Raw genomic sequence first — 24,340 nt, forward strand, 5'->3', positions numbered from 1 at the left:
AGTGAGAACAGCCACTGTGGCTTGGGTTTTGGTTGTGCTGAGCACTTCTGGTTGCTGAATAATTTTCAGCTGCCAAAGCAAAATGACCACATGGCCTTTGCCAGAGGTGTGTGATGAGTCCTCCTGGCTGTGGGGTACCTGGGAGGGAAAGTAAGAGAATGTAACAAAGGGAGGTCAGCATTGATGCTGTTAAAGGCCAAACTATGAAAAAAAAGAAGTTAGAAACTTATTTTAATTGAGGCAAATAACTCATGGGAATAGCACAGGTATAGGGGAGAAGTTAAGTGGAAAATAGAACCTGTTTGTGAGTATCTTGTGTTTCTGCCTCAGTCAAATTGCCAAGAGGTAAGGACTGGCAGACCACTGCAAGAGCCAGGAAGGCAGGTATGGAACGGCTTCATGGTGCTTTTTTTTTGGACCTTCAAAAAGACTGTTTAGATACAGACCCCAGGCAAGGCAGGGTAAGAGATGCAACCACAGGTGCATGCAAGAGGGGTGGGTGTGTGTGTGTGGAGAGTCCAGGTGGCAGGGATTCTGCTTGGGGCAGGGTCCCACAGGGCACAGGGGGGCTGCTCTGACAGATGAGGCTGCAATGGCAGCACAAGGGGCGGCATGAGGGGATGGATGCTCTGACAGATGAGGCTGCACTGGCAGCACAAGAAGGAGCCCAAGGTGTGGCGTGAGGGGATGGAGGCATCGGGCTGCTGGCTGGAGGACCTGTCCCAGGTCAGCAGGCACCTGGTAGGAAGCAGTGAGGGAAGCTGGGATAAAGGCAGCTCTGAGCCGCCCTGTGAGGAGCGATGGGGAGCTCGGGAGGGCTGGGAGGCGGCAGCCCCAGCTCGGGTGGCTGTGCTGGGACACGGCCGCAGCCTGGAGCACAGGGCCGGCCCGGCGAGGCCTCAGCCTGCCCCTGCTCGGCCCGAGGGCCGGGCTGGCGGGGCCTGCGAGCAGAGCCGCGCCCGTCCCACACAGGTCGGGCCCGGCCCGCTCCGGGCTCCCGCCGGGGCTGCGAGCGGTGCGGGACGAGCCGCAACCTCCGCGGCCCGGGCCCGCCCTGTGCCGCCATCCCAGCGGCCGCCAGGGCACTCCCCGCCCGGCGCGGCCCAACCGCGGGCCGGCAGAGGGCGAGGGGAGGCGGCGGCCCCGCGCCCGGTCACGGCAGGGGCAGGGCCCGGGCCCGGCCCGCCATGGGCGCCCGGTCCGCCACCTTCCCACAATGCTCGGCGGCCCCGCCCCGCTCCAGGAACGCGCGTCCGTGCGCCCTCCCCCTCCCCCCCCGCGCCCGGCCAGCCAAACCCTGCGCTCCCATTGGCCGCGGCGCCGCGTCCCGCCCGTCCGGGCCCGCCCCGCTGCGCGCCGCGCTCTCCCATTGGCCGCCGCCGCCGTCAGTCCGCGCTTGTTTTCGGCGGCAGCGGGTTGGGTTGCGCCGGCTCGTCGGTGTCTCGGCGGAGCCGTGCGGAGGGAGCGGCGGCGCAGCCGGGCGAGAGCGGCGCGGGGGCGGCGGCGGCGGCGGCGCTGGCGCTGGGCCCGGCCGCAGCACTCGGGGCCGGGGCGAGGCCGGGCCGGGCCGGCGCCGCGCAGGGCGGGAGGGTGGGGAGGGAAGGGGGCGCGGGACGCGGGACCGGGCCGGGCCGGGCTCCCGGCCGTGCGGAGAACGGTGGTCGGTGCCGGGGGGGTGGGGGGGTGGGCGGGGGCGTCCCGGCCGCGACGCGACCATGACTCTGGAGTCCATGATGGCCTGTTGCCTGAGCGACGAGGTGAAGGAGTCGAAGCGCATCAACGCCGAGATCGAGAAGCAGCTGCGGAGGGACAAGCGCGACGCGCGCCGCGAGCTGAAGCTGCTGCTGCTGGGTGAGGAGCGCGCCGCCGCTCCGGCCGCGGGGCCCGGCCCGGCGCTCCGCGGGTCCGGCGGCCGGGCCGGGCGGGGAGCGGGTGTGGCGGGGAAGCGGCGGGAGCCATCCCCGCCTGAGCCCGGCGCTCGCGGCCGCTCCCGAGCCGTGCGGGGCGGCCGCCTCATTGGCTGCCCTTTGTTTGATTTTGTGATGCGTTCGCTGTCAAAATGGGTTTTGACACAACCAGGAACTAAGTGGCTGAAATTCCTGGTGGGGAAGGCGGGCACGCACGGGGGCGCGTGAAATTTGTGTGGAGGAAACGATTCTCGGGGAGTGTGCTGGCCTGGGTTAGCGTGTGGCAATCCGCTGGTGGAGTTGGTGCTTTTCAGGATTGTCGGTGGACGTGTGTGGAAAAACGGGCCTGCAGCTCCTGAAGCACGGAGTTTCCCCTGGGGCAGGAGCTGGAGAGGCAGCGGGGCTGGGAGCGCGGCGTGCTGGCTCTGGAGGGGGACGAGGCAGTGGAATGCGGAGTTGTGCGCTGGCTGAGGAGATGCCCGCGCTGTTCAGAGGTGCAGATCACCTGTGCAGCCCAGGAATCTAGGTCTCCGGGTGGGAACAGGAGTGTTCCCTGTGCTGATGGGTAACTGTGCCGTGTTCAGATGAGTTTACAGGGATGGGAAATCGGCTGCAAACTGAGACTCGCAGGCATGTGCCTCCTCCTTCAGCAGTGAGTTTGATGTTCTTCCCTAGATAGCCCCCAAATTTAAACTTCAGTTTCGGTTTTCATGCATGCTGTGATTTAGCACCGCTTGTGTGTCAGATAGATCCTGCTTTGTGTCTTGAATACTGTATTATCTTGAGATGAAATCTGAAGCAGACCTGATGGATCTGTTGACAAGCCATTAAGGTCCAGATGAAGAAGGAGGCTAACCCTTGTTTAAAAAAAAAAAAAACTATTTGCAGAAGTGGGGAGAGGCTGTGTGTGCCCAGCCCCTTGGAGGCTCCAGTACCCCCACTGGTGCCAAGTAAACCCCAGGGCTTTCCTTCTCACCCTGAATCCTTCACAATTAATGGATTGCTGTTCTTTGTGTGAAAGCTAAAATCGAGGGCTTCACATTTCTGCTCTTTGGAGATGCTGTGGCAGTTTCTGTGAGGCTTCTTGGAGAGGAGGGAAGGTGTCCCTCACTCTCATGCTTCCCTAAAAGCAGTCCCACAGAAGCAGCTGTGTCAAAATAGGTTGTCGCTATAGGATAGATCTGGGTTAAGAAGATCCCACTGGATCTAAATATTTCACTTTAGAAATAATTCAAATTGCTCAAGAATCCTTTCTGCTTTTCTAAAAGATACAGATTCAGCATTAGACTAAAAAAAGCATATAGAAGGTGGTTATTGTTGGATAAGCAGCACTCCTAGGTGTAGACAATTTTTGCAGGATGCTTGTCACTGGACACAGCACGTTGCCCACCTTCAGCTGGCACAGGTGACCTGTGTTCTCTCTCCCTGCTTGCAGGGATATCTTCCGTGTTGCTCCTGTTCTATGGAGTTCTTATATTCACAAGGATTAATGATTGACTTAGTGAGAGGGCTTTCCCAAAATCTCCAAAATTTTGAGTGTGAGGAGGGAGTTTCCACCTTGTAGAAACGGTTAAATTTTTCCTGTCACTACATCTGGTGACAGTTACTTTGTTGAAGCCTTAACCAGAAAATTGAGGTGAGGAATAACAGTACTAATCAATGATGAACCTGTTAATAAGAAATTCAAGGTGTTGGACATTGCCATCTGGTACAAGGTAGTAATTTGTCTTTTTACTGGATGGGGAGGATATTTTGTACAAAATTACTTGTGATTAAGCATGGGTTACTGTTGACTGAGCAGTGTATTTACTAGGGGATCATTAGGAAGTTACTGTAAACTCCGCTGCTTTCACGAGTTGGCAGATGAAGTGGTGAATTCAGATTATCTCCTGTCATATTAAAAAAGGATTTTGCGCCCTGAGAGTTGTAGATCTTGCCCACCAGAGCTTGTAACCTGCTGGTGTAGTGCTGTGCCTCAGGGAAAGCAAAAGACAACTTAAAAAATCCCAAAACCAAACCAAGAACCCACCACCAATAACCAAAACCAACCCTCAAACCAAAAAAGGGCAGTGATGATGGAGTGATAGGAAGAATCTGTGTTTGAACTCTTAAATCCTGAAGCAAGCCAAGGTCTGGTGCTGAGGTTTCTCTTACATTTTCATTGTTGAAATGCTTTGAAGCACCACCTTTTTTTTTTTTTTCTCAGTTTTGGTCACTGTGGTAAAAGACAAGGAAGTATTTCTCACCACACTGACAGAAACCACAAAAGATCTCAGTTTCCAGTTTTTTCCCCACTTAGGGTGCACCTTTGTGTTCAAGATGGAGATAGTTTGCTGCATATTGATAATGTCTACAGTGTTAATTTCTGGCTGTGCTGACGTGATTTCTGTCAGTTCTTCCTGTTCATTTCGAGCATTCTGCTTCTAGTTAGGTGCTTGTTGCTTTTATCTGAGCATTTTTATTTGTTTGCCTTTTAGCCTACCAAGATAAAATGAGTAACTGAGTAGCTACATGCGAGTATTAATTGTGTACTGGGATGAATGAGATCCTGTCTGAATCCATCTCTCCCCTGGTGTGAGGAGGATCTGGTGGTGCCTGTGGAGAGAGCCAGGGCTCTGCCAGCATTTTAACTCCAGGTCAAAAGGATTTGTATCACTGACATGATATATTTTGAGTTTTTGGTCTCTCTAGTCAGGTGAGCTGGGCCACTGTGTTAGAGAGGTGTGAGTTTTTTATCAATATCCTGCATAATGATAGCAAATTTTAGAAGATTGAACAAAAGCACTCCACAGAGACATAGTGCTGTCCATTTAGGCTGCTGAAATGTGGAGGTGAGCTCATCCCAGGTGAGACCTGGCCTGGGTGTCCCCTCCACAAAGGACTGTGTGCACGGGGCCATGTCACCCAGTTGAATTGTGAATTTAGCAAGGCTCTGTAACTGCTTGGATGCCGTCTGATGGCGTTTTTTTCCCCTGTTAGAAAGTTCCCACTGTCCTTTGGTATCATCTGGTGGCCTTCACATGCTGAGTGACACTCCTGTGGGGCCATAAATGTAGGAGTGGAAGGACCTGCCCGAGTGACGGTGCAGGAAGCGCTGCCCTGCGCCGTGTCCTGCCCTCCCATCTGCTCCCAGCCCGGCAGTAAAACCTGAAAAAGAAGGAAGAGAAGGAAGCAGTGGCCTTGCTGAGCAGGCTGCAGCCCGTGGGGACCCAGGCACGGCACCGACAGCTGGAGCAGTGGCCTACTCTGCTCTCCCTGCCAGACGCCATTTTTAACTCCCTCGCATCCAGAGCAGGAGCGCAGCAATCCTGCCACAGGCAGGGCTGTGGGCTCAGCCCTGAGGAGCAAACCTCCGGGACACAAGGCACACGTGCTGCCCGGGCTGTTCACATGGATAAGCAAAGAGTTTCTTGAGCTCCCTTCTCCTTTAGAGTTGATTCATTTTTTTTTTTCCCCTGTTGTGTTTGGTTCTTTCCTATGAAAAGACACGGCGTGTATAAGGCAAAGAACGTTTGGTGCCAAATTAGAACAAAACAAACTTTGCTGTTTACTGGGCTTCTCCTGGCCATTCACTGCTGGGGCTGTAGCACTTTCCTGGCCCTTCCTGGCTGGTTGTAGCATCTTGCTGGAGTATCTGGGAATAGGTCAGGTGTGACGGGCAAGGGCCTCTTGACGCAGGACGTGTGGGAGTGGCTGTAACGTGAGATTTGGAATAAGTACCAGAGCGACTTTTGAAGGCTGCTGTAAAGGACAAGGTGTCTTCCTTCCATGCTGCTGGCTTCGTAGCAGAGATGAACAATCCAAGCTGTCTTTTACCCGTCTGGGAAGTGACAAAAAGGGAGTTGGGAGCGGTGTGTGCTTGGGTGTGGTGATAGGAGCTTTCATCTGTCGTGGGCTTTGCTGCTGGTGGTTCCTAACTCCCTCTCTTGCATCCTGTAGGCACTGGGGAGAGTGGGAAAAGCACGTTCATTAAGCAAATGCGTATAATTCATGGCTCAGGCTACTCTGAAGAGGACAAAAAAGGCTTCACCAAGCTGGTGTACCAAAACATCTTCACTGCCATGCAGTCTATGATAAGAGCCATGGAAACCCTGAAGATTCTGTACAAATATGAACAGAACAAGGTAAGTTTGTCAGTTTTTGCACATATCTTTAGTCAGTGAGGATTTTGAGTTTTTGTTTCTTTGTGTCTTTCTGCATTGCAACCTCCCTGAACTCTTTTCTATAAACTATTTATGACATTTTTTTGATGCTGAACTCCTTTTACTTGGTTGTGTTAAAGGATAGAGCAACTCTGCATGGTTGGTGCACTGGTGTGCCTAGGGAGTGGTGGGAGCAAGGGATTGGGATATAGGAGGGGTGGTATTTTTACTCATTTCAAGGATTCAGGGTTGTTAAATTTGTTTTTGGCATTTTCTTTTTGTGTGTTGCCCTTCTTATTGGAACTTGAAGCTGGCAAAATACATGCTGGACTCAAAAGACACAGACCTGTGCTGGTAGTTACCCCTGTTTCTGCAATCCTTCTGTTTTTCTGATAGGTTTGTACCCTTGGTCAGTAGCTTTCTTAAAGAATTTTGGTCTCAACCACAGAAACATACTAATTTTGCAACCAGGAATTAATTTTAGATATATCTGATCTAAATTATTTTCTCTTTTTGAGGGGGAGGACAGTTGAGAGTGAGGGCATGCCAGGAAAATAGATTTTTTTTTTTTTAGCATATTTTGCTTTTTTAATGCTTAGTATCTTTAACATTTTGAAGTTGTGTTTTATCTGACCTATCACACAGTGTCTTGGAGCTGATTTTGAATAATTGTTTGTAGGGATTAGATGGTGCCCCTTTCCTGTCTGTGGTGAGAATAGGCAGAGTGTGAGAAAGCTTTGCCTGTGCTTTATGTGAGGCATGGTGGAGGGGTTCTGAGAAATAAAATCTGCCAGCTTTTGCTTGCTATAACTTATGCAGAACTTCCCTTTGGTTTTTATTTATTGGGGGTATTGGCAGAAGCCCCTAGGTGTGGATAATCACCTCACAGACACCACAGGCTGTGGTAGTTACTGGAGTCCTTCCTTTGCTTACCCATTGTAGGGTGGGTGCTTTTATGCCCCCAGTTTTGGAGTTGTTTTTTTGTTTTTTTTTTTTTTTTTTTACTTTATTTTCATCTTCTTCTTTTCAATCTCCAGGCCAATGCAGTGCTGATCCGAGAAGTGGATGTAGAAAAGGTCATGACATTTGAGCAGCCATATGTAAGTGCAATTAAAACATTGTGGAATGACCCTGGAATACAAGAGTGTTATGACAGGAGAAGAGAATATCAACTTTCTGACTCAGCTAAATAGTAAGTGTTCAATCACTGGCATGCTTGTGGTGGGAGTGATGCTCTAATAAATTATACCTGTCCACATTTTATTTATTAAAGTCCAGAGTTTATTTCCCTATCATTTGTTGCTTTTCCTGAGAGTCTGAGGTGTTCTGGTGGATGTTGAAGGGTGTTCATACATCTGCTTCAGGATATACCTGAGGCCAGGATCTCCACATTATTCCATCTTTATTGATCCTGGCTCCTGGGCAGCAGGAGTGCTGCTCTTTCTCACCAAGTTTGCCTTTGGCTGATGTGGATGTGTCACTCAGTTTTTATTAATTATAAATCCATTAAGTTTGGTAATGTACAGAGGATGTTTCTACATTTATAAGTAGAAAACCTCAGATGAGACTTGATCCTGAAACATAAAGCATGTGCTGTGGTTAAACTTCCTCTGTAGTAAAGATTGTCTTCCCCACTCCTATTCAGGGTTGATAAAGTTGTTTTTAGTGTATCTGTTTATCCTCCAAGGGGTCTGGCTGGCGAATTACTGTTCCCCAAAAACATTTTCTGTTAGTTTTCCACACCACATTTAAAATCATTCAGACAACTTCTGCCTTTCTCATTACTCTACAGAAAGACTTCATGTAGCAGTTTGTACGTGTGTATCTTTATGTGCTGCAACCTAAGGTAGTTTTTCCCTTTTCCTTTGTTATTTTTTTCCACTGTCCTGCTTGCAGCTATCTCAGCGATGTGGATCGTATTGCCACCCCAGGATATCTACCAACTCAGCAAGATGTGCTACGGGTTAGAGTCCCTACAACCGGGATCATAGAGTACCCCTTTGACCTAGAGAATATTATCTTCAGGTACTGGAGGTGTCTTCATGTTACAGCTGAGCTGGGGCAGCAGGGAGATGCTTTCAGGAAGGAAAAGTTGTGGTTTGTGTGTCCAGATGGTTTGAGTGGATGTGTGATGGGTGCTGCTCTAATTGGAGTGGTCTGATGTTTTGGCTGTCAGAAAATTCAAAATTCAAAACTCAACCTGCTTTTGAATCAGTGACACTTCAAACTCATTGTCCTTCTTGGGAAGGATTGCCCTGCTGAAATTGTGGCTTGTGAGGCAGCTGAGGGATGTGTTGAGAGCTGAAGCCACCAAGGGCTGACATTTTTTGTGCAGAAATGCTTCCCTGTACCCAGCATTTTGAGAGCTGGTTTTCTGTGCCTACCTTGTGCTCTCAGGGTGGCACCAAACCTTGCTGCCTGTGCTGCTGCAGCAGCAGAGGGTCTTTGCAGGCTTAAGCCAGCACCTCAGCCTGGCATGACCAGGCTGAACTCTGCAATATTCCTGTGCTGCTCTCTGGTGCTTGGGTGCTCTTTGCCCTTCCTAACCAGTGTGGCATTGCCAGGGAGGAGTAAAAGAACCTGCATCCCCTCTCTGAAACCACTTAGTTATGAAATGCAGAAGTCTCCTCTCCCTGTTCTATTTTGCTGACCTGGGGAGTAGGTGTAGGATTTTATCAAAGGTGAACCACGTGTGGCACTTGAGGCGAGTGCCAAAATAACTTCAGTGTACTGTACAGGTGGGACTTGAAACTGAGAGGCTGAAGTGTGTGACTGTTAAACAGCACATTCCAACAAAAGTGTAACAACTAAAGAAAGATTTGGGTGGGGGAGAAGCTTTGAGGCAAGCAGGTGCTTTAATTAAAAATAAAAATAGTTTGCTCATGTGACAGAGCACAGTTTTGAAGGACTTGTCTTTTCAGACTCAGGGCTGCTGCTGAGCAAACCAGAGCAGAATGCAACAAAAATGGTAAAGGGTGAATTTGGCATCACTCACTTGTGGCCATTCTTTCAGTTTGCTGTATTTCTGGAATGAGGTATTTTGTAAACTTGCTGGTTTTATTAACAGGCAGATACTGTCACAGGCAGATACTGTCACATCCCTGTGCCAGGTTAACTGGAATGGTAAAGAACCAAATTAATTCTCATTATTTGCTGGTCCTTTGCATTCAGAGAACTGCAGCTACCCTTGTGATACTCAATGTACTTCTCTTTCTTAGAATGGTGGATGTTGGAGGTCAAAGATCAGAACGAAGGAAGTGGATCCATTGCTTTGAAAATGTGACTTCCATCATGTTTTTAGTAGCACTTAGTGAATATGACCAAGTTCTGGTGGAATCAGATAACGAGGTGAGCCAAAGAATGGGAACTCTGCAGGAGGGAGGAAGGAGAGGAGGAAGAAAGGAAAAGAGGGAGGAGTGTCTTTGTAGTTTCTTGAAGGCTGGTACCCAGGTGCTTGGTGCCAAGTTGGATTAGCTACTGTTAGTGGTTTTGACCTTCAGTTCTTGTTGCAAAAGGAACATGGGCTTCCATGGGTCATGATGTCCCTGAGGATGGAGAAGGCAGAGGGCATTCAAATCATCTGGACAAGTGAAAAATGAAATTACCTGAAGTTGCAGACTCCCTTGTGCCATGGAGGGCACTGTACAAGTGCTCCCAAAACACCCCTTCCCCTTCCTGCACTGAGTTACTTTAGGTTTTGCTGTCTTGTGAGGTGGTGACTGCACTCCTTGAAGGTGCAAATCTGAATTTTGGCACTTGCTAATAGATCAAAAGCATGCTATTAGATAACAATTGTTGCTCTTTTTGTAGTAGACAAAATACGCTCACAAAGTATCATTGGACAGTCCTCTCACATGACTGTTAAAGCATAAAATGACTTTTAAGTCTTTTGGTGTGAAAGGCTTGGCAAATAAATGAAGCTTGAGTCCCTCAGATTTTGCATTTCCTTTCCATTTACTGATCCAGCTTGAACCAGAATCTACCTGGGCCAAAGTATTTTGTGTATAATGTTTTGAGAAGCTGAATTACTACAGATCTGAGTGCATGTGCAGGCAGCAGAAAGGCATTTTAGTGCTCCTCTGTGAAAACAGGGCTTTCTTTTTTTGATTTCAGAACCGGATGGAAGAGAGTAAAGCTCTCTTTCGAACCATTATCACTTATCCATGGTTCCAAAACTCTTCTGTTATCCTCTTTCTCAACAAGAAAGATTTGTTGGAAGACAAGATCCTGTATTCCCACCTTGTTGACTATTTCCCAGAGTTTGATGGTGAGTGGCTTTTAAGAGGGAGCACTTGATGGGATGGGGATAATTGGGTTAAAACTTACTTGTTTTTTAAAGAACACTCAGATCTAGAAGTGGAGAAAGCATTAATTGGAGAAAGAATGCCTACAGCAATAAGAAAATATCACAAAAATATCTTAATCATGCATAGACAAGTGGAATCTGATAGGATGATCAAATAATGAGCCTCTCCTAGATGAAGAATTGCCCCCTCCAATATGTATAAAATGCACAATGGAAGTCTAATTTATACATAAAACTAGTTTCATACCCATGGTAGTTTACTGGTATTCTGAACCTTTTAATCCTCTAGTCAAGAGGTGACTTGAGTCTTTGTTTTGAGAAACCAACTGGTCAAACACCCAAATTGTTTAAATGATGGTGCTAAAAAATCTTCCTGCAGCTTGAAATTCTTATTAGCGTGCCATCTGCTGTTGTGGGAAAATAATATCTATGCGAAACAGAGAATTTCCCATCTGAAACAAAATTCCTTAACCAAAATATTATTTCAGGCTCTTCAGCTGAGTGCTTTTAAAGCTGGCTGGTAACACATCTGTACAGGGCTGAAAATAAAATCAAAGTGGTGGAGAATGAGATCATTTCTTGCCATGCTCTCATGTATTAATTCTGTAATTATTTGCTTAAAAAATATGAGGTAAAGGAAGAATTACCATCTTGCAAACAGCTTTCATCTTTTAGAGGACCAATGAAATTGCTCTTGGTGTGTCCTCCCACATCTGGAGTTCCTGCTTGGAGCTCTGGTGGGAACACCAAGTTTTTCCAGCAGGCTGGGATTGCCTGAAGAGCTGCTTCCCAAACAGGGGATGGAGTTTGTTGGGTTCCAGACTTCAAATGGGTCTTCAACAGCTGGAGGCAGATCCCAGCTTCCAGGGGTGTCATGTACTTCCATTTCTTCCTACAAGTAGCTCCTTCAAGGATGCTGCATGGCCTGTAAGTGGGAGGTTGCCCATCAGATGTCCTCTCAAGAGATGAGGTTTGCCATGCAACAACAGCAGTCCTGTGAAAGGAATTGCAGTAGGTTACTATTTTCTGGGGACCTGTCAGCAATGTGAATTAAAAACTAGCCAAAATTCCCATTTTTAGCTCCTGTGAGGTGACCAGCTGGATCAGACTGACTGCATTTTGACTGGCAATAACCCTTGTTTCTAAAATACACACTTGTGTCTTTCAGCCTGTGAGATCCACCTGTATATTAGGAAGAAATGTACACCCTATTTCCATGGGAGAGCATTTAGTGGTGTCTGTCCAGCATCTGCCACTGTTTCCCAGTGGATGCTCCCACCCTGGGTTGTTCCAAGGTGTGAATTCCAAAGCAGGGTCTGAACTGACCCATCAGTGTCTGCAAAGTGCCCAGTGCCCTTGTGGGATTTGGTTAGACAGCTGAAAAGCACGAGACACTTCAGCTCTTGGAACTTTGATCCCATAAATGATCTTAATTTCTTCTTTAGAGCTCTGTAACCCATAGGAAAGAAGTGCTGCTGGATGTGGGGGATGCATGGGAGTGAATCCATTCACTGGTGTCTCTGTTTGCTGCAGGCCCACAGAGGGATGCACAGGCAGCCCGTGAGTTCATCCTCAAGATGTTTGTGGATTTAAATCCCGACAGTGATAAAATCATCTATTCCCATTTCACATGTGCCACAGACACAGAAAACATCCGTTTCGTCTTTGCAGCTGTCAAGGACACCATCCTACAGCTCAACCTGAAGGAGTACAACCTGGTTTGACCTGTTCTGCTCTGGCCCCTTGAGAGGCTTCTTTGTGAAGAAAAGACAAAAAAATGAAATTTTAAATATGACAGGAAAAAAAAAAAAGTTTTAATTTTTGATGATGTAATGATTGCAAATTGTCTGATCTGTGGAGTGGCAAGTGCTCGGTGTTATCCTGGAGTCTCATGTCTCTGTCCACAGAGTAGTTGATTTCATATTTTTAACAAATTGCTTTTATGTCACAGTTAACGGGGATATGCCTCATTTCTTCAGCACCTTGCTTACTTCTTAATTTTTGCCAAGCAGCTAAGGCAGCCTCATCTTGATCTTTCCTTTGTTGCTAAGCCACTTTTTTTTCCCCCGCCCTTTCATTCCCGTGGTATATGTAGAGAAAAACAAAAATCCCCAACACTTTCCAGCTGAGATTGTGAATTCACTGGACTGTGGGAGTGCAGAATGCTACTGGTCCCTTTGCCTTGTGCTATAGGGTGCCTCTGGTATAATTTGCTAATCCTGCTTCCTTCCCCTCCTTCTTTCCCTTCCCCAGGACACGCTCCATGGTTCACTGTGATGAAATGTTGGGGAGGAGCGATTGCTCTCCAACTTTTGTGCAAAAAAAAAAAAAAAAAAAGAAAAAGGCAAAACAAACAAACAAAACAACAAAAAAAAAGCCATCACTTTTCCATTCTTTATATGTTCTGAGTAATTTTTTGTTATCAATTATAAAAGGTATGGAGACTGTGATTTTTTTTTTAAATTATTGATGTTCTATACATAGTTTGCTATGTGTTGCTGTATTTTGTTCATGGACTACAAATGATGGAAGCTCTTGGAGCAATAGCTGCTGAGCCTGGGGAAGTGCCTGACTGTAATTGTTCTTTTTTTATTTCATTTTTATTGCTTTTTTTTTTTCCCCACACACACAAACACATCCCACCCACACCACAAGCGCGTGGCTGTGTGCGCACAAGGCTCAGTCTGCAGAGAGGAACTGTTTTTTGGGTAGAGTTTTTGACATCAATGTGCAACCTCTCTATGCAGCAGTTACCAAAAGCACACTGAGTGATTGTGGCATTCCAATATCAGACTTTGCCTGGATTGAAAACCTTAGTCTTGTGCCATCCTCTAGGTCTTTTTTTGCTGCCTAATAGCAATCAAGCCTTGTTCTATTGCATTTTGTGCCAGTGTGTGAATGACTTAGTAAGAATTCCTCAGCCTTGTCCAGCTTGCAGAGTTTGAGAGGACCAGAGCTGGAGGGTGACAGGCTCTGCTAGGATTCTTACTCGGGCAGCTTGAGGATAGCTCTTGGAGGGAGCAGCAGTTCTGTCTCTCCTGTTTATGCATTCCCCTGAGGCACACGCTGCTGTGTCCCTCCTTGGAGGAGTATGGGATCCTCTTTGGAAGACTTGCACACTTCCTTGCTGCAGGGTGCCTGTGGTCGTTATGTCAGCAGTGGTTAATTGTTGGCAGTGGTTAATTGTTGGCAGTGGCTGCTGCAGAACCCAGAGAGCCCTGCCCTTGCTGCATTGGTGCAGCAGGAGAGGAGGAGAGAGGCAGCAGCACTAGCTGGAAGGCAGAGTGGAAGTAGTTCTGGATTCTGGATGCCACCTGAATCTCCACTGAGCAGGAGGAGATGAAGCCTTTGCACATAGGAGAGCTTTATTTTGCAGGAGCTGAGGCAAGTCAAGGTGCTGAAGGGCTGCTGCCAGCCTGGGAGAAAGAAATGCATTGGCAAGGCAGGGAGAGAGAGAGTGGGAAGCAGGAGGTGTGACCCACGTCTGGACGTGTGTCAGTCAGCCATCACTGATGCTTCTGTTTCAATTCCAACAAGTAGCATTGGGTCCAAATTCTCTGGATCGACCAGATTGCCCCCTTGAAGGCTGCCAGTAGAAAAAAGACTAAACGAGCTGCACTGTTGAAGGGGGCTGTTGATATTTTGTCTCTTTTGTAGACAGAGCACTACATCAGTGTTTTGCACAACGTTGTAAGAGTAAATCTAACTGTCTGAGATGCTTAAGATGCTTTGATCTAGAACACTAAACTATGGAGGGACATAATTTTGAATAATTCTGTTGATAGGTCCCTCATTTTCCAGAGTAGCTGAGCGAAGCCTCTGTGTGCTCAGAGCACTACAGAGCAAAGCAAGCTCTGCTCCAGGTGATTACAGAGCTCAAGTTGGAACAGTAGCCATGGGACCAACAGTTGAAGAGCCAGTCTGAGTGGTGATGCTGAGGGAAACATAGCATCTCTTTAGACTAGCCATGCTCTGGACTGCATTTAAACCCTTGGGAGGAATGAGGAGGGATTCCCATGTGTCAGACAGCTTTGCATCAATTTTACTGCTTTTTTTTTTTTTTTTTTTCATCTTTATGCCAAAATGATCCAGTTTGTAGAAATTGTCTTATAAAGAGGAATTTATAATCATCTTCATGTATTCTAAGTGCTGTTCCTCTGAAGCAGATGGCAGCACCAACCTCTTCTGCTTCTGTGATCCTTTTGTAAATGGTTCACACTACAGCTGTTGCCAGCAATGAGCCTGGCACTGAGATACACAGGTTCTTGGAAAATAACTTCCCAGAAGTTTCTCTTTTCCAAGGTGAATGATGGTGGTACTTCCACTTGAATCAGAAACTTTTTTCGTCTTGTTTTGTACCTTCCCCTTTCTTGAAGAGCTGCTGCCCTGGCACAGGAGGAGGGATCATGGCATCTGTCTCTTGCAGAGTGACTCTGCATGGTGGCAGGCAACTGTGGGAGGCTGTGGGCACAAGGATTTAGGGAATGTGCTGTACCTTGTGGGGCACCTGCTTGGGGTGGCTGTGGGCCTGAGAAGTGGCTCAGGGGAGGGAGGGTGCTCAGCTGAGTACTGAAACCTCCTCCTGGACTGGGGTAGGAACGGGTCAGACCTGTACACGTCACCTGGAGTTGTCTGTGACTGTATCATGTGTGAGAAGATACCAGTGTTAGCACGTGCTTTCCTTAGTGAGCAGCTGCTTGTGTGCCTCCAGCTTGGCCAGTGAAGTGTTCCTGCAGAACTGGCTCCTGTCTCTGTTGGCTGGCAAATGCCTGCCCTAGCAAAAGTGCCAAACCTTAAAACCAAATTTGCCTGTATCAACCTTGCTGAAAGTGAAACCTGTCAGAATTCTCTGCAGGTTGAGTGACTTTCAGAAGAGAGGTAAAATTGGGTTGTTGCAGGGAATCCAGAGTCTGAGGAGTTGCTCTCCTTGCTAACCTCTGCTCCTTGTGCACTTTTTAATCTTTGTTCTGTTGAAGAAACCAACCTACTTGGAACTAGTTTGAAACTTGAAGTCAGTGAGCAGAGGACCATCCCTTTTCCTTGCACCATTCCATGTGGATTGGCTATCTGGTGAGCAAAAGCCCCTTCCAGCTGCAGCGTGTCAGCTCCTGCCCTTCCTGCCTCCCCCTTCTCCTCGAGTTGGATTCTTTGGTCTCTTGTTGTTGCTTCCTAGCAATGTTGGCCTTGCGTTCAACTATGGTTTTTCTTCATGTGTTTTATTGGTTTAAAAAAAAAAAAAAAAAAAGACAAAAAAATAATTTAAAAAAAACAACAACAAAAAAAAACCAAAACAAAAAGGCAAAAAAAAAATTACTTCCGGAGTGTGCTGACCATTGTATTGTCCTGTACAGAGCCCAGGTCGTTAGAGTCCAGCAGAGATAAAGTGTGTTATGCAGCACCCAGTTTTTTAAGAGTATGGTTTGTGCCAATGCCCCTTCTTTAGTAGTGCCAGAGACTCTTTACAAGTGCCAATGTGGTGGAAATTATTTGGTTATACTTGTATATTATAGGATCCTGATTTAAGACAATTTAAACATTATCCTATTTAAAAAGAATACTATATAAAATGCTGTTTTTAAACCTTGTCATTTGCAATGCATGTATTGTTGTGCGTGTTGGGGGGCGGGGAGGGAAGAGGGTAGGGTAAAGGAGTTTCTGAATAAGATGCCCAGTGTCAGGATCTATTCAGACTCCAAACTGTCTCATTCCAGTCCAGGAGTGTGATTGTTTCTTGGAATGATCCCACTCTGACTGCTGGGCAACACGCTTATTACAGAAATATCTGATGGAAATTGATTTTCATATCTTTCTCCTGAAATAAACTCTCTGTTTGAAATTGGAATAAATTTTGTTCCTAAAAGCCGTGGTGATTGTGTGTGTGTGTTTCTTCTCTTCCTCCTTGGTACCCTGTGGGATCTGCAGCTCTGCCTCCTGTCAGAAAATCAAGATTCTGAGGCATGGAAACAAAGCATGTTTTTGTAAATAAAAGGCATAATAGGCCATAATTATATATAATACACTGTACCATTAATTCTGAAATGTGAGCAGAGTCTGACTGGGGGTTTAAGGTGCAGGGGTGCAATGGTGACATCTTGATTTGAAGTTTTCCAGGATTCTGGGGTAGGATTGCTGAGGGAAGTTGATGTTTGCTGCTGCCTCTTGCCGTGGTCTCAGCCCGCTGCAGGCACAATTCCAAGCAGGATATCTGTTGCCAATAGCAGGAATGTTGGTGGGACCAGAACTGCTTCCAGTCTTGTCTCTTAGAAACGTGGACTGAAATATGAAACATGGCTTAAAATCATCCCTGAAGGAGTCCAGGGCTGGATGACCGTGAAAACTTCCACAAAGAGATTTCCTGAGATGGAGTTTATAGAGCTTAATTCCTTTTCTCTGGGCTCATTCTCCAGGAATGTTGCATTAAATCAGCTGGGAGTGGGTAGAGATGGCCAATTTCCTCTATGTAAAGGTTTCCTGTGTTTTCAGGAAGCTGCAACTGAGGATGTTCTGCTCCCTCCAAGGTCACTTCTCACAGGTGAAGCTGCAGCTCCTGGGCAGCCTGAAACATTTTGTTGGCTCCCACCAGGAAGGGAACAGTGGTGTGGTGGCCAGAGCACTGTCAAAGGACTTAAATTGTCCCTTTTTTAGTTTTGAATGAGTTTTTGTTTCTTTTCTCAGAGGCTCTGTCCCCTCACCAGCTGGGGAGCAGAGTCAGTGTTGTCTCCTCAGTCACGTCTTGTGCTGTTCTCTGCAAAGAGCCAAACGTGCTGTGTTTAAATAAAGCAAAGCAGCAAGTTGAGGCTCTCCAAGGAAAAAGATGAAGCCTTTAACACCCAGGATTTCCAGCTGGCTGTAAAGACCTGGTGTTTTGGCCTTTTGCAGCCTCCAGGTGTGCATGGGGCTGTCCCTGGAGCAGCCCAGGGAAGGAGGCAGCTGTTGGCAGCAGCCCACGAGCAGCAGGCTCACACTTGCTGCTTTCCCAAGGACCACTCCAGCCCTGATGCCTTGTGAAGGCTGACCTAGAACAGCTAAAGAATAAAGCAGGGATTTATCAGGAGGCCTCAAATAGATCCAGCTTGGGCAGCACAACCCAAAATGGTCACAAAATGCACGATTGCTCATGGGGTCTCTCACTTTTATAAGTTCTGCTCCATTTGCATATTGGAGTTCATTGCCTAAATCCAGCTTTAAGAAGTCCCATCCTTATTTTCTCTCTTCATTCCACGGTGTTTGTGCTCTTGGGCTGAGATTTGGATCATTTGTCCTTGGTCCCCAGCTGGAGCAGGAATTGTTTTCTCTTCTGCTCTGTGCAGAGAGCTCAGCATCCCCTACTTTGAGGCCCAGACCCACACACTAAAGCAGCACAGAATCTGAAAATTATAAAAACTCAAGCCTGAAGCATCAGCCTGGGCTGGAAAAAGCTTTCCCAGCAGCACAGGGTTCCTCCTCACCTCCAGCTCCACAGCTGGGGCCAGAAGCTCTCAGCTCCTCCTACAAGGAGAGGTCCTGGGAACATGGGAGGCTGTGTCATGAGGCCACCTCCACTGCCTGGAGAATTCCTTTGGCCTCCAGCCTGTTCCAGAGGGAGGGACTGGGTAAAAAGGGCTGCCAGGGCTGGGCTGTGGGCCAGGGGAGTGTCCTGATAAGGTGAGCTGGCCCAGGGACTGGGCTTGTGGCAGTGCTGCAAATCACTTTAAACCTGGCCACTGATGTCCCTGCCAAGGGCAAAGCAGGTCCTTGGGGTTGTGCACATGGGTAAAGCAGACATGAAAGTAATAAATGTTCATATTAAAAAACATCCCATGTTCAAGAAAAGGGCAAAGAAGAGAGAGTTTGGGATTTGCCTTGTCCTCGGACAACCATCATCCTCCCAGCAGGAGGAAGCTCTTTCTTTTGAGCATTCCCTTTGCCCCTGGGGAAGAGAGGGAAGGATCTGTCCAGCATAAGAGTAAAATGTCATGTGGAATTTATAAAACAGAAATATAAAGCCTTCCTCCTGTGCCTCAGGTTTCTCCCCTGTTACCCTGATCCCACACAGGGCTCTGAAGCTGATGTGCAGCTCAGGAGCAGCTTGGCCTGTGGAATGGCAGCTGCTGTTGGAACATTTCTGTCAAGAGCTTCTTGAGCCCTGGGCTCAGCCAGGGCTTGTCCTACCCCGAGCTCTTTCCTGTGTGCTCTCCCAGTGATACCAGTTTGGTATAATTGTCCTCAAGCTGCTTTATCTCCTGCCATGCAGCCTGGCCAGGAAGCAATTTTTTTTATTTCCTGACCTCCACAAGCAATTTTTGTACCATCTCCACCACCGTGGGTGGAGAACTCATGGCTTTTGAAGAGTTTTTGTGGCTGGACTGTGACAAAGACTCCACATTTGGGCCGTGTGGAGCTTCTGGGTAACCCCAGCTGCTGAGCTGGGTGAGGATGTGGCTTGTCAGGAGCTCAGCTGCTGCCCAGGGCTGTTCTTTGTCCTGTGCTCTGCTCCTGGAGCTGCTCCTGCTGTCATCTCAGGTGAGGATCTGTAGCTCCTGGCCATGGAAATAAATGGATTTTTTAATGGAGCTCCCCAAAGACAGGTCTCTCCTGCTCTGCTGGTTCCCTCCCAATGACTCAGGCCTTTGGTCTCCAGCTCCCCAAGAGGTGACAGGCTCTTTGCACAGGATGAGAGCTGGGAAATTCTTCTGGGCAGCATTTGGCAGCCTCAACAGAAAAGAAATCTCTGCTCAATGTCACCTTTGCAACCCTTGATTCAGAGCAGATTAAACGATGTAAAGAACCCTGGGGCAAAGAGGTGCCTCTCCTCAGCTCAGCCATGAATTTGCTTCCAAACTGCACAAGGTAAATTTTATTGGCTCAGTTTGGAAGTTGTTTAGAGACAGAACCTTGAAGAACACACCCTGTTGCCAACCCAAAGAGGGCACTCTGGGCATGGCAAACGCAGCAGAAATGTGCTGGAGGTGCTTTCCTTGTGCAACATCACCCACAGCAAAAACCACTGATAACGCTGCTCAGCTGCAGCTTCTCTTAGGCAGGTGAGTGACCTGGGGACTTTTAGACATTTTGAATTATAAGGTTTGGAAAATATTTGGAGTCTTCACATCTTTGTCCTTGTGTTTTTTATCCAGTGCTGCCACAGATGTTGGAATGGCCTCTGACAAGTCCCCTTTGGGCAGAGGTGAGCATAAGGAAAGGCAAACACTCCCCAGAAATGTGTTTTTGTAAATGAAATCCTAAACATCTGACGGAAGTGTTTGAGCTCCTCTTGCTGGGTCTCTTGCCAAATCTCCAGATTAATTTCCTCAGGTTGCAATATTTTTAAGCTCTATTGTAGAAAAGACAGGGGTTTATATTTTTGTCCTAAACCACAACACGTAGAAATAAAATATTTACTGACTGTCAGGCTGTGGTGGGACTGTGTGGTTTGCTGCCAGCTTCACTGAAAAGATGACTCAGAGTGCCTCGATGAACAGTGGGAGTGACAGAAATGCACTGGGGGGAAGATGCTGGTTTTGTGTGGAATGGCAGCCAGGGGTGGGATGGGATAGAACTGAGAGGGGCCCATGGGGGAGAGAATGTGATGGAGAGAGGAAATCCCCCCCAAGGACCAGCTCGGAGGTCCCTGGAGGGGGTGAGGAGAGCCTCTGCCCTGAAATCCAGGCTGGACATCTCTTCTGGAGGTTCAGAGGGCAGAAAATGGAGGCCATTTCCAAACCTCCAGCTTGGGATTCAGCTTTCTCCAGAGCTGTTCAGGACGGAGCCAGTGGCCCAGAGAAATCCAAATAGCACCAGGAAAAAGGCTTTCAAATGCTAATGAGATTTATTGTTTTTATGTGTTCTTACAACACTGGAGCTACAGAAGAGGGGAGCAAGGAGGCAGCAGGTTTCAGAGGCAGGGACAGCAGCAGTGAAGCAGGAACTGGAAGTGTCCTCCTTGGAGCCTGGGCAACGCTGCAGCCCAGGGCTTGGGCAGAGGCCAGCCAGACATGCCACAAACGACAGGCTGCTCTTTGGATCCCTCTGATCTCCCTGTGCAGCCTTGCCCTGAGGGTTCCAGACGTGCCCTCAGCTGCTGGCACCTCTCTGGGGCTGTCCTGCAGCCGCAAGGGCAGGGTCGGGGCAGCAGCGAAGGAGCCCAGCGTGCAGAGGGGACAAACCCAGCCAGGCCACCGCCTCCGTTACAGAGGAGTCCTTGCCACATCCACGGGGAGCAGTGGCAGATGTTTCCCAGGAGAAAGGAAAGGAAAGCTGGTGAGGACGGGGCTCTGGAGGCTGAGCCCGGTGCAGGGGGAGCAGGGTCACGAGGACTTCATGACGCTGTGGACCCAGGGGAGGTAAGGAGCAATGTGGGTGTAGAAGCCAGGCCAGTTGTTGTGCCTGTAGGAGAAGATGCCAAAGGCTTTGTTGTTGCAGACCAGAGGATCCCCAGCATCACCCTGTGGAAAGGAGGAGAGGGATCAGTGCTGGCTGATGGGAACTCCAGGGAAGGAGTGCCTCTGCAAGGAAGAGAGGCTGCAAAGAGCAGGGCAGGGTTTCCCCAGCAGAAGCCTGGGCTTGCAGTGGATGGGATAACTCTGCCTCCACAGGGGGCTGGTGACAGCTTTGTTTGGGACCCAGCCGGGGGAACACTGCAGCTTTATTTCTACAAAACACACTCACACCAACAGTGAGATTCAGGGTGAACCCCCCTGGACAAACCATTATCCCCCTGTGCTGGAACCCCTGTGCCATGGGAACAAGGATCCTCTTCTCCTTGTGCTTTGCCCCTGGCTAAAACCTCCCCCTCCTCCTCCTCCTCCTCCTCCTCCTCCTCCCTGAGCAGACTGACCTTCATGGGCACCACGGAGGATTTGCTGCGGCCACAGACCAAGTTTTCAGCCAGCCCTGGGTAGTGGCTGAGGCAGTCCCTTTGCTTGATGATGGTCACAGTGGCTGTCCTGTTGCCCCAGCCGGCCACGCTGCACTCGGTGCCACCCCGAACTTTGGATTTCTCAAAGGAAATGGGCCTGACCTGCCCATTGCTGGTGGCATTGCCGTTCAGCTGGGCAAGGGGACAGAAACCACAGGGATGAGTGTTGGCCCTGAAATGCACGGAGCCCTCCTCAGCCCTGCACGTCAGCCGGGTTACCTTCAGCAGGAGGATGTCGTTGCCCTTCTTAGGGCTCTTGAAGTCTGGGTGGCTGTGGTACTCCTTGACCTGGAAGATTTGCATGCTCTCCTCTGCCCCTTGCAGCCCCTGGGCTCCCAGGATGACAGTCAGAGGTTTGTGCCTGGTGAAATCAAGCACAGGGGTGTCACCAGCTTGTCCCTGTCTTACATTGCCTGGGAGCACCGAGGCTCATCTCCCAGGGCATGGCCAGCAGAATGCAGTTACACAATGCAAAGTATATTTGTATCCCCTATGCACAAAATCTATTCACCAGCACTTTTTAAGAAGAATGGAGGGAGCAAGGAGCTCTGCCAGTGAATCTGCCCAGCTAAGAGGCAGAGCAAGATCCCACCTGACAGACCAGAGCTCTGCAAGGTCTCCTTCATCTCCACACCTCAAGCTGGGCACATTGGATCCAATTCTGCTTCTCTCTTGTTCTGGGCTTCACCTCCCCATGGAAGTCCAGGGGTTTCTAAATCAGGATATTTCTCTATCCTCTACATCACCTGCAGAAAGTGCTGCCTCAGGAAAATTGGAAAGGACCTTGGGTGTGTGCAGGAGTCCCTCCCAATCTCCCAGGTGAGGCTCAGGCCTCCAGGCTCCTCCCTTCTGCTGCCAGGTGTGGGACTGGCCCTGAGCCTGGCACTGGCACAGGGCAGAGCTGTCAGCCCCGAGCTGTGTGGGAGCCACACCCAGAGCTGTGCACACCTGCAAAAATCTTCCTGCCCATCCATACCCCAGCTGGAGGGGTGGAAAAGGGCTGGGCAAGCAGCTGGAATATTCACAGTAATCTATTTCATAGGAAATAACTCTGCCAGCAAACAAGCTGGTGGCAGAAAGGACGAAGCCTGACAGCGGGTCAGTGCCAGCAAGGGAAGGAGCCACCCTGACCTCCCATTGTTGACATCTGGGAAAAAGAAAATGACTCATGGAGGGGAAAACAATCAGGGTAAATATCTGAGGGCGGGCTGGGGAGGGAGATGGGGCTCAGAGCTGTCCCCAGGCCGTGCCCTGCCCCAGGGAAGAGCCTGCCCTGCCTGCAGTGACTCCCTGTGAGCCCTCCACGGAGGAGACGTTCCCCAGGCCCTGGTGGGGCAGGCACCTCTCTGCACTGCTCTGTGGACACAGCAAAGACTTACACGAGGCACTGAGCTGCTGTCATCACCCAGCCAGGAGCCACCAGGAAGCCTCCACAGGACTGGTTGTCCTTCCCCAGCAGAAAAGCCACGTAGGGTGTGGGGTATATCCTGGAGGTTGCCTTGGCTTCTCCTCCTCTCTCCCTCCACATCCAGGGACAATCTGCAATGGATGGGAGCTGGGGATGAGGTTTTTGGAGGGCCCAGGCTGAGATTCATCCTTCCCCAACCCTCTCCTCTCCTCTCCTCCAGCCCACCCTACTTACTGCTGCTGGCTGGGGGGCACATCACCAGCAGGAGGGGCAGCAGGAGGGGCAGCAGGAGCTCCATCACGGCCTTCTGTGGATCCCTGAGAGGTGAGGCTGCCTCTGGGGTCTCATCCTGCTCCCAGCAAGGTTTTATAGCCCCACACCAGACTCCAGGAAACCACAGAAGTCAGACTCATCTGAAGAATCTCTCCACAAGTTGCACATCTCAGCAATGTGAGAGGGGATTTCAGGCAGTCTTGGCTTTTGGGCATCAACCCACCTCCATCAGGGGTCTGATCTCAGAAATCTGATGTCCTTCTAAACCCAGAGCCAATTTTAGAACTTCAGGTTTGTTCTGGAAGGTGTGGGCAATGCACCCACCCTCACCTCTGACTTTCAGCGAGTTCTTCCATTGCATCTTCTACCCTTGCAAACCCTCTTGATTTTTATCACGAGCCCCACATGAACAAGATTTCTTTCACCTGATACATCAGCTCCAAAGGCCGTGCAGGGGCCGGTGAGGACCCTCCTGCCCTCCCTCAGTAGCTAGTGGAGCAAAAATGGCCATGAATGTGTTTATTACATGGCACTGATGATACTGGGAGTAAATCCTTCCCTTGGAGGGCAGGGAGGGGCTGGGATGGATTTCCCAGAGCAGCCGAGGCTGCTCCTCTATCCCTGGCAGTGCCCAGGACAGGGCTTGGGACAGCCTGGGATGGTGGGAAGTGTCCCTGCCATGGCAGGGGTGGGATGAGATGATCCCTAAGGGCCCTTCCAGCCCAAACCATTCCGGGATTTTACAGCAAGAGCAAACCTGGGACACACACAGCTCACCTGTGACGAAACGGGGCCGACGCTTCCTTGCTGCCAGTAAATCTGCTTTCCCCTCTGCCTCCAGAGCCAACTGGGTAAACCCCAATTTTCAGCTACAATTTACCATTCTCGTGCAAAGCCTGCAGCAGCTGGAGCTTCAAGGAAAGCCCTGACGTGACAAAGATTCTCAGTGCACAGATAAGCAGCTGCAGGCTGTTCACTTGCAGATTTCTGAGGCGATAGCAGCTGTGAGCAGCAGCCCAAGCGTGGACCCTTCTCAGCTTCCCCAGGCCTGCTCGGGTGCTGGAGGCACACGTGACTCAGTTTCCCTCCATCCCAGGAAAGAACATGGATTTGGGAGCAGAAATCCAGGCCAGGCTGTGAAAACCTCCTTCCTCTTCCTCCTCTTTTCCATGGGAAAAGCCATGAGAGCTCCTTTCCCCTGGACTGCAGAAGTTTTCGTGTATTTAAAATTCCCCCGCTGGTTTTTCCCACCACAAACCAACTCAGCTTCCTCCTGACATCACAGACATCCTCACCCCTGCCAGGGACTTCTGTACTCATTCACCAGAGCTAATTGTTGGACCTCTAATTGTAGATTTTTTTTTTTTTTTTTTTTTGTTAGGATATGTAGTAATAATTGAATGAGTA

The 24,340-nt window shown here is 49.1% G+C and overlaps 2 protein-coding genes across 3 annotated transcripts; one reads left to right on the forward strand and one right to left on the reverse strand.

Annotated features, from left to right (window-relative positions):
* Nucleotides 1-1,651: 1,651 nt before the first annotated feature.
* GNA11 (G protein subunit alpha 11) lies at nucleotides 1,652-12,698 on the forward strand. The gene is made up of 7 exons (XM_021540131.4): nucleotides 1,652-1,851; nucleotides 5,847-6,031; nucleotides 7,087-7,241; nucleotides 7,946-8,074; nucleotides 9,268-9,397; nucleotides 10,163-10,316; nucleotides 11,889-12,698. Exons 1-7 carry the CDS (start codon nucleotides 1,716-1,718, stop codon nucleotides 12,077-12,079), a joined length of 1,080 nt encoding a protein of 359 aa, XP_021395806.1. The 5' UTR covers nucleotides 1,652-1,715; the 3' UTR covers nucleotides 12,080-12,698.
* A 7,797-nt stretch (nucleotides 12,699-20,495) lies between these two features.
* LOC110475783 (granzyme E) lies at nucleotides 20,496-23,848 on the reverse strand. 2 transcript variants are annotated; one of them, XM_085562481.1, is made up of 5 exons: nucleotides 23,711-23,848; nucleotides 22,632-22,791; nucleotides 21,472-21,613; nucleotides 21,172-21,384; nucleotides 20,496-20,779 (listed from the first exon to the last, which is right to left on the reverse strand). In XM_085562481.1, the coding sequence occupies exons 2-5, from the start codon at nucleotides 22,778-22,780 to the stop codon at nucleotides 20,642-20,644; spliced, it is 642 nt and encodes a 213-aa protein (XP_085418607.1). In that variant the 5' UTR covers nucleotides 22,781-22,791; nucleotides 23,711-23,848; the 3' UTR covers nucleotides 20,496-20,641. The 2 variants fall into 2 exon arrangements, with proteins under 2 accessions (XP_085418607.1, XP_085418606.1); XM_085562480.1 differs by lacking the exon at nucleotides 23,711-23,848 and adding an exon at nucleotides 22,895-23,092.
* Nucleotides 23,849-24,340: the final 492 nt, after the last annotated feature.

This window comes from Lonchura striata, chromosome 28 (assembly GCF_050655825.1).
Source record: "Lonchura striata isolate lonStrDom1 chromosome 28, ASM5065582v1, whole genome shotgun sequence".
NCBI classification, from domain to species: Eukaryota; Metazoa; Chordata; class Aves; order Passeriformes; family Estrildidae; genus Lonchura; species Lonchura striata.

Coding starts and splice junctions, on each gene's coding strand:
- LOC110475783 (XM_085562480.1), bottom strand. CDS start 22,958: ATGGAGCTCCTGCTGCCCCTCCTGCTGCCCCTCCTGCTGGTGATGTGC. Junction 22,792..22,894: donor GTGCCCCCCAGCCAGCAGCA/GTAAGTAGGGTG, acceptor CATCCATTGCAG/ATTGTCCCTGGATGTGGAGG. Junction 21,614..22,631: donor ACAGCAGCTCAGTGCCTCGT/GTAAGTCTTTGC, acceptor TGATTTCACCAG/GCACAAACCTCTGACTGTCA.
- GNA11 (XM_021540131.4), top strand. CDS start 1,716: ATGACTCTGGAGTCCATGATGGCCTGTTGCCTGAGCGACGAGGTGAAG. Junction 6,032..7,086: donor ACAAATATGAACAGAACAAG/GTAAGTTTGTCA, acceptor TTCAATCTCCAG/GCCAATGCAGTGCTGATCCG. Junction 7,242..7,945: donor CTTTCTGACTCAGCTAAATA/GTAAGTGTTCAA, acceptor TCCTGCTTGCAG/CTATCTCAGCGATGTGGATC.